Source organism: Telmatherina bonti (genome assembly GCF_933228915.1).
Source record: "Telmatherina bonti genome assembly, chromosome: 3".
Classification (NCBI taxonomy): domain Eukaryota; kingdom Metazoa; phylum Chordata; class Actinopteri; order Atheriniformes; family Telmatherinidae; genus Telmatherina; species Telmatherina bonti.
This window is the reverse complement of record NC_136621.1, coordinates 20,230,385-20,251,058: the sequence shown is the minus strand read 5'-3', so window position 1 is coordinate 20,251,058 and position 20,674 is coordinate 20,230,385. Positions and strand designations below refer to the sequence as shown.

At 36.5% G+C, this 20,674-nt stretch overlaps 1 protein-coding gene across 2 annotated transcripts in view; it reads left to right on the top strand.

Moving 5' to 3' along the window:
- The window catches only part of LOC306774672 (zeta-sarcoglycan-like), a gene marked incomplete at both ends in the record, with an annotated part of 384,198 nt that overhangs the window by 209,686 nt on the left and 153,838 nt on the right, over positions 1-20,674 (top strand). For both annotated transcript variants that reach the window (XM_079264816.1, XM_079264815.1), the window contains one exon: positions 6,377-6,586. In XM_079264816.1, coding sequence (XP_079120942.1) covers positions 6,377-6,586 — 210 coding nt within the window. The remainder of the gene's footprint in view (positions 1-6,376; positions 6,587-20,674) is intronic.

Genomic DNA, 20,674 nt, shown 5'->3' with positions numbered 1-20,674 from the left:
TCATGTAAATGTGCTCGAAAAGTGAACACTTCACTGCACAGAGGTCCTGTTTGTGTGTGTTCTTGCATTTTTTATGTGCAAAGTCATTGTTTATGTGCCTGTGTGTTTGCTGCAGCGTGAAGCAGCACCGTGATATCCTGCCTGTGTGTCCATACAAGTGTTTTCATGACTTTCAAACACACAGACGCTTTTTCTTGTCTGAGTACATGGTATTATGTTTGGGAGTGTGGCTGAATGTGTGTGAACATGTTTGTGTAAATATGTGTGATCCATCCACTGACTGAACACCTGAATGCCCACCATGACAAAGAAGAATGGCAGGCTGTCCAAACCAACAACCTACAGCCAACAGAGAGCACTCCCCATTCAGTTGGCTTTGTTTTGTTTTTTTTGTTGTTTTTTATCACTTTGGTGCAAACACATTTACACAAACACAAGAAAAACAAACATGCATGCATGAAAACACCAAGGGTTTGTTATATTTATAACTATCCAGCATTAAATCCTCTTGTGAGCTTTGTACTATGCAGAAGCAAATCTGCTGCCCTTCAGTGTTGCAGCTGTTTTTACTTTTAGCTCAACATAATGTATACTTCATCAGACTATGTCCACAATCATGACAGTAAACTGTTCAAACAGGTTTGTTATTCCTCAACAGTATTATCAAACAAATGAATCTTTACAAAGACAACAGAACAGATCTAGCAAAGATGGGTAAAGGTAAAGAAAGTTGCTTTAATGTTGTACAAATGCATATAATAATACAGTAAAGTGGAATTCAGTCATTCTGACCATACTTTCTACTAACAGTCTAGAATATTATATTTGAAGGACCATTAAATAATTGACATTATTAAATCAAATGATTTTCTATAAGCCATACAACCCATCTGAGGGATCATGATATAATTTCATACCTTAACTTTATTGACCACAGGAACACATGGTTCTACTTCAAGAGTAATGAGTGTGAATGATCAGTAATCCCATTCAGTATTAGATACATGTGCAGATATTTTTTCTTCCCATATTTTCATTTTTTTTTGTCTGTTTCCTTTATTTTAAGTATGTGTTATTGTAAAAGTTTGACATAAATGATAAATCAGTTAATCGTGTTAATCGGTTGGTGATATACTCATTGGAAAATGTAGAAAATATTTTATTGCCATTTGAATTTGAGAAAGATATTTGATTTGATTTTTTTTTTCTTTTCTGATGATAAATGATTATGAAATGAACTGCTTTTCAAACTGTGAATATATCCCCAAAGAAGACATGATGATTTCCAGGTTTGAGTTTACTACTCCCAGATTTCAGATTTTGTTTTTGGGTTTGAACTTAGCTGTTTGACGCTGAATGGTGACTTAATAGTTCTTCCTTCGCTCCAAAAACTATTATTTCAGTTTTGTTTTGATTTAACTGACGGGAATTTTATGCATCTGATCTTTAATTGAATCAATGCGGTTGACTGATAATTGTAAAAGGACTTGTTTCGATCGACTTCTTGATCAGACAGAAAGAGATATGCGAAGCAACATAGTGATGCAGCTCGAGTAGCCATTGTTGTCATGGCTGTCAAGGCAATATGATGTTAATAAAGTTAGGTCACGCTGCACAGGGCCTCCAGGCTGTGGTGCACCATGGGATTGATTGATGACTATGTTGTCAGTTCAATCTAAGAAATGCATTCGAAGACAGAGGAAAGAGGGGATGAGTGCAGGGCAGATGAAGGGAGGGAAGAAAATAGATTGGTCAAAAACAAAGAGAGAAAAAAAAAGACAGAAATGAGATGAGTCAAGAAAGCAGCAGAGGAAAAGATGGAATTGTAAAAAAATTGGAATCTCACCATACTGAATATTAAATTATATAAATGAACATAATAAATCATATGACAAATCTAGCTAAAACATGCAACTGAATAGAAATATTTAATCTGTCAATCTATCATCCCAAATGTTTGGGATAGAAACTTTGTTAGCTGGAAGGATCTTAGCCAGGGCAGAAGATGGGACACATTATAGATAGAGGATAGCCCATATGTGCATGTTTACCTTCAGTTAATACGCATGTTTTTGAGCTGTGAGGAGAAAGTAGAGCACCTGAAGAAGAGTTGCGTAAGCACGCACCCAACATGTAAACAGCAACTGGAAAAGCAAATCTACAGGTTTGGTACTTTTGGCTCTTTGACCAGCTGTCATTGTTGCCCTTGAAAAACATCAATGAGAAAAATGATACACACACACTTACAAAGATGTGCATGTGCACCTATTGATCCCCTCTCTTGATGCATGCAGGAAAACGATTAGCATTCTAGGTCAGCACAGAAAACTCCAGTACACACACTGCAAACATATCAGCATAACGACACACATTCTGCTATTGATTCGGTGTGGACTCTGAATACAAAGACAAAATGGCCACTGCAATGTCCTGTTCAAAAGCTATACTCTTCTATTGATTTATTTGCTTTGTGATCAGCCCGCACCCTTCCCAGGGTGTGAGACCGGTCCAAAAGTCTATCTTTACTGTGATTAAACGAAACAGCGTTATTCCATTAACTGACTTGACAACATTAAGCCCTCTCTTTACTTTGCATTAATATGTGTCCCATTTCCACATTGTGCTCACATTTACATTATTATAATTTAAATTAGGTTAAAATATTGAATGCTTGTCTTACGTGCACATTATAAGCAGCTTCATCTTCACTTTGTCAAGGAACAGCAGTTTATTTCCTCCTTTGAATTTATCTCATTACTTTTGTGAGTGCTTGTTTTGTGCTATAAAAATTGCAAGTTTGTGACTGAGAAAGTACCATTTTTTTATGATAATGTTATGTCACAAGCTTTAGCATAGTTACTTACTGAACAGAAATTGTTTCAGATGGACACCAACCAGCATTATTTAAATTTTTTATTGTCTAGATGACTGAGAGTTTCTATTATTATTTCTTTTTCCGGCTTCATTTTTCTGATGTTGTCACAAACAAAAACACATACAGCACTGAACTAGCTGATTAAAGTTTTGAAAACCATCAGACTTCTTGAGCTGATAGTCAGACTGGGGACACGTCTGTTGCATCATGTTTCAGGCAAGGCCCAGATATGAAAGTGTCTTGATGCCAGTTATATCTGCTAGTGGGAGCAAAGGTTGAGCTGATGGAGGGAAATTTATGCTGCCAAGTTAATGTCAGTCACCATGTCTTGTTTGTGTTTTTTAAGAATTTAAACAAACAACAAAAAAAGGGAAATCTTGAGTCCTTGTTCTATCAGGGGCCAGAAGGCAGGATATGGCATATTCATTTGAGATGAGTACATTTGAACAAAATAACAATAGGTTTTACTGCTTCATATGATTTATTTATTCATTTATTCACATTTCTTTATTTATTCATTCATTTTCTGAACCCGCTTAATCCAAGTAAGGGTTTCGCAGCCTTCCCAGCAGCCTTCGGGCGAGAGGCAGGGTACACCCTGGACAGGTCGCCAGTCTATCGCAAGCCTGATTTGGCACATATGATTTTTTAATAATATTTGCAGAGATTACTTTATTTAATTTCTTTAACCCCACTAAAAATGTTGGATTAATAAATTAATGGTTATGAATGTTTAACTCAAGCCAAATAGCCAATCAGCTCCCTGCATGTACAGCATTGTACCTATAACTTACTTTGGCAAAAAAAACACAAAAAAACAAAAAACATTTCTTTGACTTTTAGAAGAGGTAAAACTACTGCCAACAGTTTGCTGGATTTTGTGGCAGCAGGTTTTCTTTTTTTCCTGCAATTCCAGCTCGCTAGCAACTGGTTCAGTTTTGCTGCATTTGAAGTTTCTGTTCTGTCTCAAAATTCAGAGTTTAACAGGCTTAGGCTTGGATGCTGGGGGATTTAATAGGTTTGACTGCGCCCCACACGGAGAGGCTGAAAGTCCCTTGTCGCAGTGGGGCCAGGTTCAAACCCCATCCCGCAGTCATGCTTCCCTTCAAATACAAGCCATTAAAAATCTGAGAAATCTGAAAAAAGGCAAATATTTTACATTTTTATGTATAAGACTCAGGCCCACTGTGAAGACAGAGATTCCATAATAGGCTGGAATTTGATTTAGACTCTTATTTGAAAAAAACACAACAAAACTTTCAAAATAGGCCAAGGCTGTATTTCCTTTTTTATTTCTTCAGGCAATGTGAGAGTCAGCATTTCTGTTTCCCATAAACACTTGCCGGTATCATCGTTCAAGAATATGAGGAGAAATATCATTGCAGGAGGGAAAAAAAAAAAAAAAATCAAGAGTCAGTGAGGTCCTAAGGTCATGCAATCTCAGCAAATAAGACGTAATGTGTGTGCATGTATGTGTGTGTAAGAGAGAGAGACAGAGAGAGACAGAGACTGATTAAGATATAAGCGCCAAATTGAGTAAGAAAGTGAGTTGGGAGGAGTATACGGAGGAAGGAGTGAGATTTGGAGGTGTGGAAAGCAAGGTAAAGAAAGTGAAAGAGTTAGAGAGTTAGATGGAAGGAGATAGTAGTGCCTTGCAGCCAGTCTCCATATCTCTTGCCACCAATGACTCCACCAGCTGCACTACAACTAATGGACTCTGTCCTCCTCGACTGCCTTATCTGCCCTCTCTCCCTTTCTCCATCCTTCCTTCCTATCTCTCAGTACTCAAAGCTGCACTATCTTTCCACTTAACGGCTCCACCTCAATCTCATTTTTATCACGCTTTGGTCTTTCTCTTTCTCGCCCATGTTATCTCACTCTCTAAACTCTCAAATGCTTTCATTTTCACTATGCTATACTATATTGTTCTGCTTTCCACACACAATACACAGCCAGGTTACAAAGGCAAATAAACAGAAATAGCTGCCACCTGGATTTGACAAAGCAAATAGATACAAGCCTCCCATTTGAAAATGAATAGATGATTATTTTCCAGCTACCAGCAAACTATTAAACCCCAACTGATAAAACCCAAAAGATTCTCATTTCTTAAATAACCATGTCAAGAGACACATCCCCTGATTGTGGAAAAGATGTTCATTTGTTTATAAAGGGTCAAATCATTGCTATGAATCAAGTAGAGTGAATCTCAAAGGAGAAGAAATCCATCAGAGAGGTAGTGAAAATGTTAGGACTGGCGAAATTGACAGTATGGTACATTCTGAGATAAAGATTGGACTGGTAGGGAACTCCAAAAGGTCTGAACATGCCTGAAGGAGAGCAGAGGTGTTCTTGATGGACAAACCCTCTCCTAACATCCACCCACGCACTCCAGAAAGCAGCTGTGCCAGTATCTAAATCTATCACAAAGGGAAGACTTCGAAAGGTTTACCACATATTCAAACCATTGATCAGTCTCAAGAATCAAGAGACCAGATTACGCTTTCCCAAAAACCATCTAGAATAGCTCCAGATGCAAAGTCCATTATATCTTCTGGAAAGTGTGGTGGAGACAATTGGATGGCATGAGGATGCGTGGCTTCCAGTAGCTATGGGTTGCTGGTGTTTATTGATGGTGTGGGAGCAGACAGACACAGCTGATCAACATAGCTGATTCTTTGTCATGATAAACAGTGACTAAAAACATACTGTAAAAGCGACCCTGGAGTACAGGGCAAAGGAGCGGAATATCCTGCAATGGTTAAGTCAATCATCAGATCTTTACTTGACAATGAACTCCAAGGATGGGGGTGGACAGAAAGACCAATAAACAAGCAACAACTAGAAACATCTGGATGAAAGACCACGAAGGCTGAAACTCCGTGTTTGGTGATATTCATGGGTTCCAGACTTCAAGCAGTTAGTGTCTGCAAAGGATTCTCAACAAAATATTAAAAATAAATGTTTTATTTACAATTATGTTGATTGTCCAATTACTTTGGAGTATCTGAACCTCCTTAATAAGTTACAGGATATTTTTGTTTGAATGCCTAGAAAACTTTAAAGTTTGCAATTCTAATACAGCTCAGTTGTTTAATTTCAGGTCCAATAGGAAGAAATGCTGAGCCCAAATGTTGGAAACCTTAATTACTGGCTTAATTTGGTTGAATTGAGTTGTTGATAGGTTTTAGATGTCTAGTTTTTAAACATGAGGACTGTTATGTGGTGAACTCAAAATTCAAGGATCAGAGTCTCGAAAAGGTAAAAAAAAAAATGTTATCACAGGTTGAAAAGAGAGCAACAGTGGTCCCAAAACTAACTCATGTTTCACTGTAAACTAATTCGACCTGTAGGTAATATTTTGCAAATCCTATTTTGGATTGAATACGGAAAACAAAAGAACTGAATTAACAAACTGTTATTTGTGTTTGTTTTTTTTAATGAAAAACTTTTAAATAATGACCCAAGATTAAGTCATTTAAATGTTTCTGTTCCTTTCAGATGACCCAGGAGCAGTATATTCTGGCAGCCCAACCCAATCCCCTCCACCAGCGGACAGGATCTGTGTGTGGCACTCAGGTTTATCCAGCAGTGGGTATCTACGGGTGGAGGAAGAGATGCTTATACTTCTTCATCCTCCTCCTCCTTGTGACTATGATTGTCAACCTAGCATTGACCATCTGGATCCTCAAAGTTATGAACTTCACTCCGGTAAGAGTTGCATCTGTGTGTGTGGGTGTGTGTGCTTGTGTGCCACTTCAGTTTTGTGAAGAAAATATGCAAAAGTTATTCAAAAGTGTCATTTTGTCATTGCAAATGCCGCCTTCCATATATTTTAAGGAACACTATAGGCTTCAACAAAACAGCAGCTGTTGACAACAATGACTGAGAATAATTGTAGATGATTGCAACAAAAAAGAGCAATGCGAGACAATGATATGGACTTGTTTGTGAATGAAAAGATAGACAAATCCACTGTGATGTTTGCGTATGATGAGTTTGCTTCTGCTAATAAGTCTCCGATGTAACTTTTAGCTGTTACACATTTATCTTTTCTTTCTTTCTTACATTGACAATATGAACAGGACCTAGTGATCTGCTAAGCATCCCCTGTCAAAGAGATCTGCTTATGGTGATGCTGAAATTTAAATGTATACTAATCATAAAGGAGAATAAAAGCTATCTAGACCAAATGTAAAAATGTTTTGACCAAGTTACATATGGAAACTATTGCAAAATTTTTCAGCAATCAAATGGGGCTGTATACTGTTTGACAAATATGTTCCCTCAGATCAGCTGGCCGGTCACTTTCACCCGTCCCCTCAACCAAGTGGAGATTTAGAGTCAACTGAGCCTTTTCTATTGCTGAACTGAGACTGTGAAACCAGTTATCTCCAGATATTAAGGAGACCTTCTTACTTGCTGTTTTTAAATCTTTCTTTATTTCAACATTTTTTGTTTATTGCTGGTTTACTTTCTATGAATTAGACCAGCAATAACATCCAATATGAAAAGAGACATGAAAAGAGATTGTACATGTTTAATATCCTCATGGATGTTCAATGAGAGGCTCACTGATATGTCATGTTGAATATGCTTTGAATTTGTGGAAGTTTCTCCAGTTCACATACATGACAAGGGGGGGGGAGGTTTGGTTGGGCTCTTTTCACTTAGAATACAAACCTGTCAATTCACTGAGGTGGCTTTATTTATTGCTAGAGTTGTTGAATGATTTATACATGCATGATAGAAGATGACACAACATTAAGAAGCAGCTGTAGCTCAGGAGGAAAAGTTGTCGTCTGCCATCAGAAAGTTGCTGGATTCCCCAGACTGTATGCTGGAGCACACGTGCCTTTGCAAGACACTGAACCCCACATTGCAACTTAATGTGTGTCTGTGGGCTTTAAATGTGTGTGGCAGGTTATAAGTGCATAAGCACAATAACAACAGAACTGCAGTATGAGTGTGTGTGATTGAATAAATGTGACATGTCAAGTAAAAGCACTTTGAAGGGTCAACATATGACTAGAAAAGCACTATAAAAGGTACAGTCTATTTATCATTTAAACAGCAGAGTTCAAATGGCAATACAGTCGGTGGATGTCATAGTTTCCACAGCTTGGAGTGTTAATTCACTTAATGTTTTGTTGAAAAAAATAGTAAAGCAGTAAAACATTAAGCAGTTCCTTAATCAACTTTTAAGAACCCTTAACCCATTTATTATAGCTGTAAGTGGGTCTAAAGAAATTATGAGATCTTAACAGGCTAAAGGTCAAATATATTGCCAAGATTTCTGTGCTATATCACACTAGTTATTGTTTTAGAAAATATAAATAAATATCAATAAACTTGACACCAAAATACACTTCCCTTTAGGCCAGATTGACGACCATCAAAAAGATAATTATTTTTCAGTTTAGCTCACCTGTTTTCCTCCCTTTTCGATAGATGGATGGATGGATGGATGGATGGATGGATGGATGGATGGATGGATAGATAGATAGATAGATAGATAGATAGATAGATAGATAGATAGATAGATAGATAGATAGATAGATAGATAGATAGATAGATAGATAGATAGATAGATAGATAGATATTTCTACTGTTTTGTCATCTGTGTTGTGTTATAAGTGCAATATAAATAAAGGGGAGCTGGAGTGGAGAAACTCTGTGCAAAGAGGCGCCCTTGCAATCTAGTAGATTTGAAGTGTTTCTAATGAAAGGAAGGGAATCATTTCGAAGTGAAGGTGTACCAACCAAGACTCCTTCCCAAAGACAATACTCTGATTAAATCAGTAGGTTCTTCAACAAAACATTGGTTATGTAACCAGTTCGTGTGCTTTTTTCACTGTGATAAAAAAATGGATCACTGTGGTTTCTGTGGGGTTTTCTTTGTCTTTAATCAAGCTATTGTTTTTCAACTCAAGAACAGCTTCCATATTTTCCCATTCACATTGTGTTGCTCTTTTAAAAAATAAACTGCTCTCACATTTATTAAGTTCCATCGTGCACGAAACCTCACAGTTCAACTCAAAACTCTGCTCCTCTTCTCAAATTCAGTTTTGTAATTACAAATCTGCTGCGCTCAAGTTTGAGCTCGTCTGTTCATATTCAGAATTACTCTGTGCCATCTTGAAATTTTGGGATTTTTTTTCTGCGTGTTTTGGGGTTTTTGTGACAGTAGCCTATCAAAATACTTTATGCCAAATGAAAGACATGTCCAAATAATGCATCACTTCTTCTGGGTGTACTCATTTTACTTTGCAGACATTTTAGCTGACTGATAATTACCTGATATTATTAGATTAATTTAAGCTAGCACAGATAACCCAAACCAGCTATCTCATATGTTTTCATCATGCTTTTAACTGGTATGAGCAAATCGGTGTTTGTCAACAGGAGAAATGTCTATGCAAGTGAGATTCCTGACTGTTAATCACTATTAAGGAGTAGAATAAATCTATAGTTCAGTGTGATGTAGTGGTACCTTGTGTACCTGTGCCCCTGCTTGTGGTGAGATAAAAGAAAAGAAAATCTGATATCAGCAGTGAGAAAGGCTTCTCTTCACTTGCTGCCATAAATACATCACAGATGATGAAGATAGATGCAGAGTTTAATTTGAAACTGATGCTGATGTCTGCTGATCCAGATATCACAAAAACTGTGTTCATGGAAGAACATTCTCCTTGTTAAGCTAGTAGCAGTTTCTAAACTTCTGAACTTGCAAGTAAGTTTTAAAGATATTTTTCACTTAAGTCCGTTTGCATACAAAATGTTCTCACTTGCTGTTCTGTGGACATATGGCAGAGGAAATATTGTCTTTATGAGTATTTGATCATGCCAGTGTGATTAGATGACACTGCCAAAGTGCCGTAACAAAAAGACGAGGTCACATGAAACACCTCTGTCACAAGTGCACATTTGAAATTCTCTCAGATTTGTTAGATTCATGTTGATCGTACATTCAGTTGAAATTATTCTTATGATCTTTTGTAATTTAATTAAAGTGAATAAGTGGTGTTTATGAGTTTTAAATTTAATAAATCATACTTAGATTAGATGGGCCTATTATGTAAAAAAAAAACAAAAAAAAAACAGATTAAAGGTACATTGTGTAAGACTTAGTGCCACCTAGTGGTAAAGATATACAAAACAATCACTTAAAATGCCAAGCAGAGTGATGAATACACAGTGGCGTTCAGTGGCCAAAATTCTTACAGACATGCAAGTAGCTCGAGTTGCCTCATGTGTAGCAATAACTGCACTACGGGTAACTGTTTCAAACAAACATATATACATGTGTACTGTCTTATTTTATGTCCCTTTTAAGGATTCTAGCACCTAGCAAAAAAGGCTGGTACTGCTGTTTTAAAGCACAGAGGGTTCTCACTTCACAGATAGAGAAAATAGTCTCAGACCCCTCAATTAATATTTACTGAGGTGTTACCCATGTGTTGAGTTTAAAAGTTTAAATGTCAGTTCTGGTAATATACTGCTTTTACTATAATAGTTGCCGCCACTGAACTATGAATAGTATTTTCATTTTGAACCTTCCTATCTTTGAAGTGTGCCTGAGGGAAAAAGGGGAGGTCCAATCTACCTGAAAAGCCTAATATCATCTGACGTGGAACTTGGCATAAAAAGTTTGAGAACTATTACACTAAATCATCCAATGTAAAGCTATAGCACAGCACAGCTGCAATATAAACTTGAGGTTTCTGACTAGACTGATCCATGTTGTAATGTGAGATGATAGACTCTTGTTTGAGTTCTATTGGTAAGGTCAGAGGTGGTTGAATTTCATTTTCAATCAAAGCAGCAGAAACACAACAGTCTCGGGTGTCATATACATCTATTAGTGATAAGTACCAACTCGCATAGACTTGCATAAATTAATTTTTTGCAAAAATGAAGCCTCAAGATATAAATCCTTTATATTAACTCAATGTGCTCATATGCTTCACGAAGCTTCGACTAACAATCAAATCTCAATCTTTCTTCAAGTTTTAAGATATTATTCACCATAACATTATCAACCCTTGAAATAAAAGAGGAAAGCATCCAGGGCTGGATGGTAAGTGCCTTGGGGTGGTCGTCATATAAAACTGTGAAGTATCAATCTTCTGGAGTTACTCTTTAGTAAAATGAGGGCACCGACATGGACACAGTGCTAATTTGTTTAAACCTGGCGTTCCATTGGAAGGCAAAATGATTGACGGGCACCTCGCACAGCAACACAAGAGGATATAGAGAAAAATTCCAACCACAAAAAGTTTGAGAGAGCACAGAAGGTGCCAAACAGATGGCTTCACATACAGCAGATTACATTTTTCACAACAGACTTATAGAAGATAGGAAGCATCTTGGTGCAGACATTGAGGGATACCAGATTCATCAAGAAGTACAATCTGCTCTGTTCTTCTTGTAGATGGCTTCTGTGTTCATATTTGGAAAACTTTGTGTATTACCTGCAAAAGTTTTCGTTGTTTTAAATAAACAAATAATTAAACACAAATGTGTTCATTCCTACAGTGGCTTCTCAATCTGCCTGGGTCCAGATCAAGTCTGGAGCATTTGCTACTTGACATCCCTGTTCAACCCAAGTCAAACTACTAAAAAAAACAAGCATAATAGTGCCCAAAACCGAATAATTAAAGATATAATTGAGAAGTAAAATATGAACGCGTAATAACAATAGTAAATGGAAAAAAACAAAAACAAAAGTCATATATGTGAAGACACGATGCAGAACTTTGGTGCTTAATTATTTCAAATCCAGCTCAACAACTTGTCATTTCCATCATTATCATTCAAATCACACCTAACTTTACTGCAGTAATGAAAGCCTTTCTCAAACTTTTTGTTCTGTTTGGAGTTACCAGATGAAATTCTCATTGTTATTGCTTTTGAAGAGACAGCTTTGACTGTGAGAAAAAAGAGAAAATGAAGGATTGTGAGAAAGAGAGAAAAAAGGTAGAAGTGTGTGTGTGTGTGTGTGTGTGTGTTTGTTTGAATGCTTGCCCGAAATTATTAAGCAACTGTTCATGCTGATCTGTGTGTGCCTTTTCACACTTGTGTGCTCCCAAACCACATTTGCGCCTGTGTGTCTCTTCGTCTGTGTCCTTCGGGCTCTCATCACAGAGAAATTAAATTTTACTTGTCACTCACCAATCAGTCCGCTTAAATGTCGGTCTGGATCTAGCTATTGTGTGTATATGTGAACGTGTTAGAGTGTGTAATGTGTGCAGTGTGATTGCATATTTCATCTGAACACCTGCCTGCATGCCAACACCTTCTGCAGTTTTTTTTTTTTTTTTTTCTCTTTGCAACCTGATTTGTTGTGTAAATCACTGCGTGTTGCAAAGTCTATCTCAGTCCTTTTACAATAGTTGTCAAATTTTCCTCACTATCTTGAAATGGAAGCATTTGTATTTATAGAGCAATCCAGACTGCAGGAAATAGATGCCTGGGTTTGATTTTGTGCTGCTACCAAATTGTGACCATATCAAAATGATGAGCTATATTACATGAATGATATTAAAGTTGTCAATTGCCTTTTGTGAGCAGTTTGCGGGTACTGTGCATGCCCATCTTTATCTTTATTTTTGGTCAGTCCTGACTGATGGCCATTAAACGATACTTTTATGAACACAGTCGACATGACAGTTTTCTGTGACATAACAGGGAACATAGTTCCATCATCATTTCTTCTAACAATTCACAGCCCTTTTCTTATTACCCTGGGTATCAAATAAACTCTCTTTTTTAATTCCTCAGTTTTTCCAGATTGTATTTGTAAATAAAAACCCAGTATGTTGTCAGTTCCCCAGATTTTCTGCTTAGCCTTCGTAACAGTTTTCTGTCGATGTCTGTTTTCCTGAAAAAAAGAAAATAAAAGAAAGACGAGCAATTTTCTTCAAGATGCACTTGAATTTTGCATGTTGAATATGAAGTAGACATCGCTGAATTTCTTTTCATGAATGCCTCTCAGCAGAAAATTAGACAAACCACTTTCCTTGGTTCTTCCCTCCATCCCTACAATTTTCTCCAGATACAGGAGGCACGTAAATCCCCCTGCAATCTGTGCAATATACAGTAGAACCATTAATTTATGTGACTTGCAGATATACATTAATTTTTCCAAACCTCAAACTTGATATTATCTGAATCATTTCATACTGCCTTACTATTTTCTTACAGGAAATATGTAACCATGTTTGGGTGAAAAGTTTTATGCCAAAGCGATTAAAGGGAACAGAGTGAAGTGAAAGATCATGCTGCTGCCGTGACAACCATTTCATCATTGCTTTTTAGCTGTATTAGAGAATTAGATTTTGTCATTTCCTTCAGGCAAGCAGGGCAATCGGTACATGATCTCAATTAGCAGATGGATTGCTCCTTGCTGTCACAGCCACACTGCAATTTTTGTTGATGAAATGTGTGTACTCTCTTTTATTTATTTCTAGTCTTTCCTGGTGGAGCTTTGTGTTGCTTTAAAAATAAATCAAACTGAGAAAACATTGTGGGAGAGTTGAAAAAAACTGATATTGCAGTTAGGGAGGTGGGCAGAGAAGATAGCAACTGATGCATGGAATGAGACAGATAGGGAAAAGGAAGGAGAGATAAGCAAATGTAGGTGTGTGTATATGCATGTCTATGTATTTGTGCATTTGTGTGCGTTTAAATGGTGTCCCATCATCCATGCTAAGGCTCTCCCTCCCGTCCACTGCCTATATAGTCTTTAGGGAGTGGGATAGGTGTCTGTTTCACTGCTTTATGAAGTGGAAGTAAGTGGATGAAGAGCTGCCACAGACAAGTGGACTGTGTAGTTTGATGTGTGGCTGTTTAGGTGTAACAGTGTTCATTAGGGATTGCAGTAACCAATATACTTGTTTTTTTTTTTCCTGGGCAAACAATAACAGAATTCAAAGTATTCAAAGAGGCTTGTAGTACATATTTAAAAAATATTGTTGTGGCTGTTGTTAGCAGGTGTGTGTGTGGGTGGATCATCTGCACAGTCTTGCCTATTCTATTCTTTAAAATCATTGCAGAAGGCTGGATTTAAGGGTGTTGAGATAAACATGATCACCTTGGAGTAAGAAGTTTCCTGGCTCGAGTGTCGTGTGTGTTGGCTCTATAATGGACTGGTGACCTGAAGTAAACTGAACAGAAGTAAAGAAGAAATCAGAAAATGAGGAACAACAAACCATAATTGGGGGGAAAAAAGCCAGGGAATACTTTTGTTCAGAGATTTAGTTTAACGTTACATTTATTACTCCATATAAAACAAGTGATAACATTTAGCGATGCTAATTGTACAATTGAGGCAATGAGGGAATTATGTATTCTTGGCCTTCGTATTATTTTGGGTTTAATATGAGGTCAGTGACTAATTAGAGGTTAATGGGAAATACTCATACACACCCATCCCACCGTTCACACAAAAATTTAAATGCTCCCAAGTGTATTATAACTATCATTAAATGATTTTATCTGCATTGTAAATTCCACCACACCTTACCCTCTGCAGTAAAACCACCAGTCATCATGGGTGCTGTTTTCTGAGTGTGTGTTTTTGTTTGTTTCTGTAAGGTGTGTATTTATGTGCATGAGGTTAAAATGTGCTGCTATGAGCTTTCAAACCTGCTGTACTCAGCTCTTTGTGTATACCAGCCACTGTCATTATGGCTCTTCACACCTGCACTGTGTGGTTTATCACTCACACAGACACACACACACATACACACATTTTTCTTACTTTGTCACTAACAGTGCTGACCTCAGGTTATGGGGGAGTCCAGCATGAAATGCTCTATCCCCCTGTGGTAAAAACACAGGCATAAACACACACACACACACACACACACACACACACACACAGACAGACACACACACACTTACATTTATTAAAATTGTATAACTATCATTGTTTCAACAATGATAGTTGCAACAAACTCAAACCACTACCAGTTCTTAATCATCTGGAGTCCCAGCCTTAACCAGTTTTAGGTTTCCATAAAAAAATACTGGTCTTGACATGGTCAGTCATCAGTGAAAGGTTCATAGAAAAGATGAGACCAATTCTTGTTAAATAATTGGGGTACTGTTTTTCTTTTGAACAATTATTTTGTAATAGTTATGGAACAATCTAAGAATTGATTTGGTGATGATTTCTATTGGCCTTAGGCCGACAAGAGGATACATCAGGGAAAATCGGTTGATTAGGTCAAAGTGATTTGATTTATTCATTTAAATGGTATTCTACACAATACATAAACTATATTACGAAGCTAAAAGCGCCAATAAAAATATTTGTATGATGTAAAAACAAAAATGATTTTAACTTTAGTGTTTGCTCTTTTCATTAGTATGAAAGGTGAGCTGATTGCATTGCTTTTTTTTTTTTTTTAACAACAAACACTCACAACTGTAATTCAAAATTCAATCACTGTGATGAAATGTGTTGCCCAGAGAAATGGGAAGAACACTTAAATGCAAAAAAAAAAAAACAAACAACAAAAAATAAAAACACTTGAATCAAAGCGCAAAATGGGGAAAGAATGGGTGAAGAATTTTGATAAATACATGTCATTTGGTTGCTGGTAACTGCACTTAAAAAAGATGGCTTAGAGTGGAGCTTTATTGGTTTTAAACAATCAGAGTAGAGAAAGAGGATTGGCTTAATGTTTCAACCAATGAAGTGGTCAGAGTTTTGCAGTCTTGTCTGTGGAGATCACAGTTATTATTAATGTGAATGACCATGGGGGCATTCACATTATTGAGATCCTGTTCGGCCATTTTTATTGTTATTCTGCCAAACTTTGCCACGCTACTCCTCCTGCGCCGTTCAGGTCACTTCAATCGTTCACATCTCAAACTCTGCAGCTCCTTCGGGAGATGTGTGCTATGACTTTTGTCGTTTCAAATCTTTGTAGTTTTTGAGATATTTAGCATTTTGTAAAAGATTAATTCAGCCTTTTGATTGGATGAAAGTCTTTCAAACCCACTGTGCATTGGACGTTGCAAAAATTCGACTCTGCAATTGTTTTTGGGGGATTTCAGAGCTCTGCACCAGTCTGCAGTGTCTGGTTCATCAAGTTCCTGTCCCCATCGTATTTCCTGCAAAATGTTTGGAATTTAACTCCATTGTCGTTTGTCGGCTGTTGCTTGTGTGATGGCATGCAGTTCTGCAGGCTGCTCAATGTGAACTATTGGTCTCAGCTGCTTATATAAAGGATTTGTTCCAACAATGCTCCCTGCAACATTTCAACACTTTGATAAATCTTAAACACATTAAACAAAGTTTTTCACATTGAACATAAAGTCTGTCATATCTTTATTGGAGTTTAGTTGAACCTTGCATATGTTTTTGCAATCCCGCTGATTACACCCTACTGGAAGTGAAAAAAAGGTGTTCCCATCCCAATTGGAAAAGATTTGAATGCTTTTTCCAGGATGTAACTAAGCAAACTAGTGGTGTAGTGAGTAAGTCAGTGTGCTTCAAATAACAAGCTCATGGGTTCAAACCTGATGTGTGGCAACTAGTAAAAATGTCAGTTGTGCTTTTTTTTTTTTTTTCCAATTTCTTATACTTATGCAATTTCATTTCAGTCATTCAGTATAGTTCAATAAATGGGCATTCACAGTTGCTATTATTTCAGTAATAGCTGATTCTAGTTATTATTATTGTTATTCCTATTATTCTCATTCTTATCATTATTATTAATAATAATAATCATTATTATTATTAATATTATTATTATTATTATTATTATTATTATAGTCAGATTTATAGGAAAAAGTGCAAATTAAATTGAACTGACAACAATTATTAGTGATGTACAGGTAAAGATGTTTCCCTTTATATAAAGTCTGGCAATTCTTTCATTGTTATCATAAGAAGCAATTCTGTTGTAAAGATAACATGTCATGTTCTACATTTCAACATTAAAAAAAAAAGTTGACATCATTACCGGCTTGCTGACAGAGCAAAGCTTTTTGTTCTACTTTCATTTAAGCACGATATATGTACTGGTTTTAATAGTTAGAACGGGATTTTCATGGGGAAAAATCATTAGACCCTATTCCGATATAATCTCATTTTATTTATAAGAAAATTTTGTGTTTTAATTAAGACTAAAGCGCTACTTTTCACGATTAACATTTGCATAAAAGAAAGGTTTTTGAAGTAAATCAGCAGCAGCTGACAATTCTTATTGAAGTGCATTTGGTCTGAATGTTTGTCACAGCCATTGTCTCTTAAAATGAAGACACACCCATCCCACCCAAACTTACGCAGACCAATCAATAATTCACCTCTACTCATGTATTGTAAACTTTTTTAATGATAAAATCTGCACGTCGTCTGTGAACGCTGAAGTCTGTTTATCAATAAAATCCAAAATCATGGCTTTTTAGGTGTGTTGGGCTTGTCTTTCCCACCAGATTTACTACATACAATATGTCAGTCAAACAACTTTATGACATAATCCTCATATTGCTGACATTTTTTCAGTTTCTTGAGAGATCAGTGTTCAGAGAAAGATTGACAGATGTTTTACACACATACCCAATCATAATCTAAAAAATAATAAATTTAAATGTTCTCATAGTTTATCCATTTACATATTTACCTTAATTTGCCTAATTTAGCTTTTTATAAGCTTAGCTGGGTTTCTTTGGAGCTTTATATGAAAGCTGAAATTATCAGGCAAAAGGAAGAAATGTTTGATTTAAAGTTCTCAAATATCACCTCTAAAACTGTAGCTGGTATATATATATATATATATATATATTTATTTATTTTTTTTGTAAAACATCTTAACATCAGCTGAATACTATCTTCATTTGCTGTTGCTGTTTCCATTATTTTTACCTTATAACATCCTCTAAAAGCCTTTTGGTTGTTGATGGGTCAACTAGTCGAATTATTTTGTTATAGATAGTGGCCTGGACACGAACGGTTAGGGTTAGGGGTTAGAAGAATAATCCTAACAACAGAACAAAATGACAAAGATGAACAGGATATTTTGAATGTTAAAAATATGTAAGATTAACACGCAGGAAATACAGAACGAAGCTACTGAATGACAGACGCCTTGTATCAGGAATGGGAAGTATATCCAAAAATATCCATTTAGCAAGTCAGCGACATTTTCAGTTTTAACTGTGTGAGCGGTCAAATTTTTAACATTAAGTCAATTTGATGAGATTCTTCTGCATGAATGAAAGGGGAAGTATCTCTGTGTTATACAACCAAGAAGAGTCTGGAAGAAAAGTTAACGCCTTTGTCTGGACCAGTCAGCATGTTACTGTTATTGTATCAGTGATGATGCATCAAATTATCATGCATAAGGACTTTGCACAAAGACTCTCTCTTGCTCCTCTCTGTACAGCTCCACCAGACCAAAGTCTGTTTACATTTCCTAAATCAGGTGGAGGTACAGATGTATGTGTATCAAGGCAAAATACTCATAACTTAAGTGGGTGCGATTTTTAACATTGACATTCCAACTGGTGTGTTAAGCGTGTGATTGTACATGTAATTGGATTTAACATCATACCAACGCCAAAGTCCCTCCCAACATGACCCCTAATACATGAGCAGCTTTTTTTTCCTTTTGTTCCTGAGTCACATACAGTCAGTTTACTTTGTTATTCTTAGATAAGAGTAACATTTGTTGGCGGTAATGGAGCTAGCAGAAGGTGCATAAGCATATAACAGCTTTTCTTCTATGTATCGTTCTCCACAGAAAGTGCTTAGTTTTGTAGTGGGCGATAATTAAAATGCAGGCCTGAAATGGACTTGGAATGATGTGCTGACTTTGAACTCAAGTTAAAAGTGAAATTACCCTTTACACCCCTTCAATAACCTGATCACCTTTTGTTAACAGCATTTTCACTTCTTATCCTGATTCTGCTCTTGTTATAGAAATCATCACAGCCATTTCTGAGACATTTATACTCATCCATGTTTGTTTGAAATGGAAAGGCTTCTTAACTTCCAGGACTGTAAAGTTGCATAGGAGTGAGATATAATGAAAAAACTAAAACACATGGGCTGCATGATGGCATGGTGGTTAGCACTGTAACCTCACAGCAAGAAGGTCACTGGTTTGATCCTTTGCTGGGCCAAGGTTTGGTCAGTGGCCTTTCTGTGTGGATTCTCTCTGTACTCCACTGTCCAGGGTGTACCCTGCCTTTGCCCAAAGACTGCTGGGATAGGCTCCAGCTTCCCCGCAACCCTAAATTGGATTAAGCAGTTAGGAAAATGAATGAACTAAAACACATGTTTCAGTATAAAAAAAAATATGACAGAAGAATCACCATAAAACCTGCTTCTGAAAAACCTTGTGACCATTTCTGCTCAAACTTGTAGCTCCAATAGATTGAAACTTTTAATGATTAAAATGTTGTCATGCTGCAACTTTGAACTTTTATTGATGAAACTATCAAAACTGAAAGTGCTTGTTATGTTTGATGTTATATAAATGACAGTTTTTCAATATTGATTCAGCTGTCATCTAACAAGTCAGTTGTTCTCCTATGGGGAAATGTGGATATTTTCATGTTATAAGATGCTGATTATTATTTTCTTGTGTGCAGTGTGTAATATACATGCAGTCAGTCGGTTGGATGTTTGTGTTGATGCTTAGTTATGATTTACTGCCATGTTTCTTTTACACTAACAGAAGTCTGCTTAATATTACTGAATCAGAAAAGAATTAGGAACCTTTTTTCCCCTCACCTAGCATTTTTTTGTAAAAAATTTGTTATTCCTCTTGTCTTTCCATTTAACTACTATTTTTGTCTTGGTCGAAAAAAAGACAGATTTCTTAAATCTTGAAGATGTGTTAGAGTCTGAGGTAGACACAGAATGAACTGATTCATCAAGCTTTTCCATGAAAGAGTAAAACAAAGCTGACTGGAGATGGTGAGTTTGTAGTTTCTGTTTAATGAGAGCAAGGATAGCAAACTAATGTCAGCTGTGTTGAATGGACCAATACTTGGAGTAGAAAAACATCAGAAAAGATCTCTGTCTCTCTGTCTCAGAGAAACACACAAGGTAAATACAAGACAGACATTACAGAAAACCATGGAAAGAAGTGAGAAGTTGTAACAAGAAGGAAGAAAAGATCAGAACAGTATTTTTGCATTAATGCTTTATGTATTTTATACCCAGTTTAATGGAACACACTAAATAGATGTCTGCATGAGGTAAACCTCAGTAAACGTGGCTATTCCTGTCAAGTTAGCTGCTCTGCAATTGTCTTGTTACAGTAAATCATTCAACCACCAGTTCCATGCAACATTATACTGGATGTCTTTTTTACATAGATTTAAAAGATGCATTCTCTGCTGCGCCATGTCGCAGATGATACCTAGAGGAGATTAAATTTTATAATCCTCAAGGGGAAGCTGGATAGTTGCAGCTGCTGAGTTATTGCAAAGAAAACATAAGGTTATAACAAGAGTATGGAAGATTATGGGTGATGACATACAACAAATCAGACAAATGCAAGACCAAATGCAAGACCTTTACATCCTCAGCATCCATTCATTTTATAAAACCAAGTAAACAATGACTATAAAACATATATGAAAATTTGCTTTAAAATGATTGTACATCATGTAAGTAGAGAATCGGGGGAATGCGGGACTGCAGGTTTATAATAAACCAACAAAACACACAACATGTACATTAAAGTGACAATGTGAAGTGAAAAGCTGAGCAGTAGCATGTGTTGTTTTTTTTTTGTTTTTTTTTTTATCAGTGGTGAACGTTGCACACAA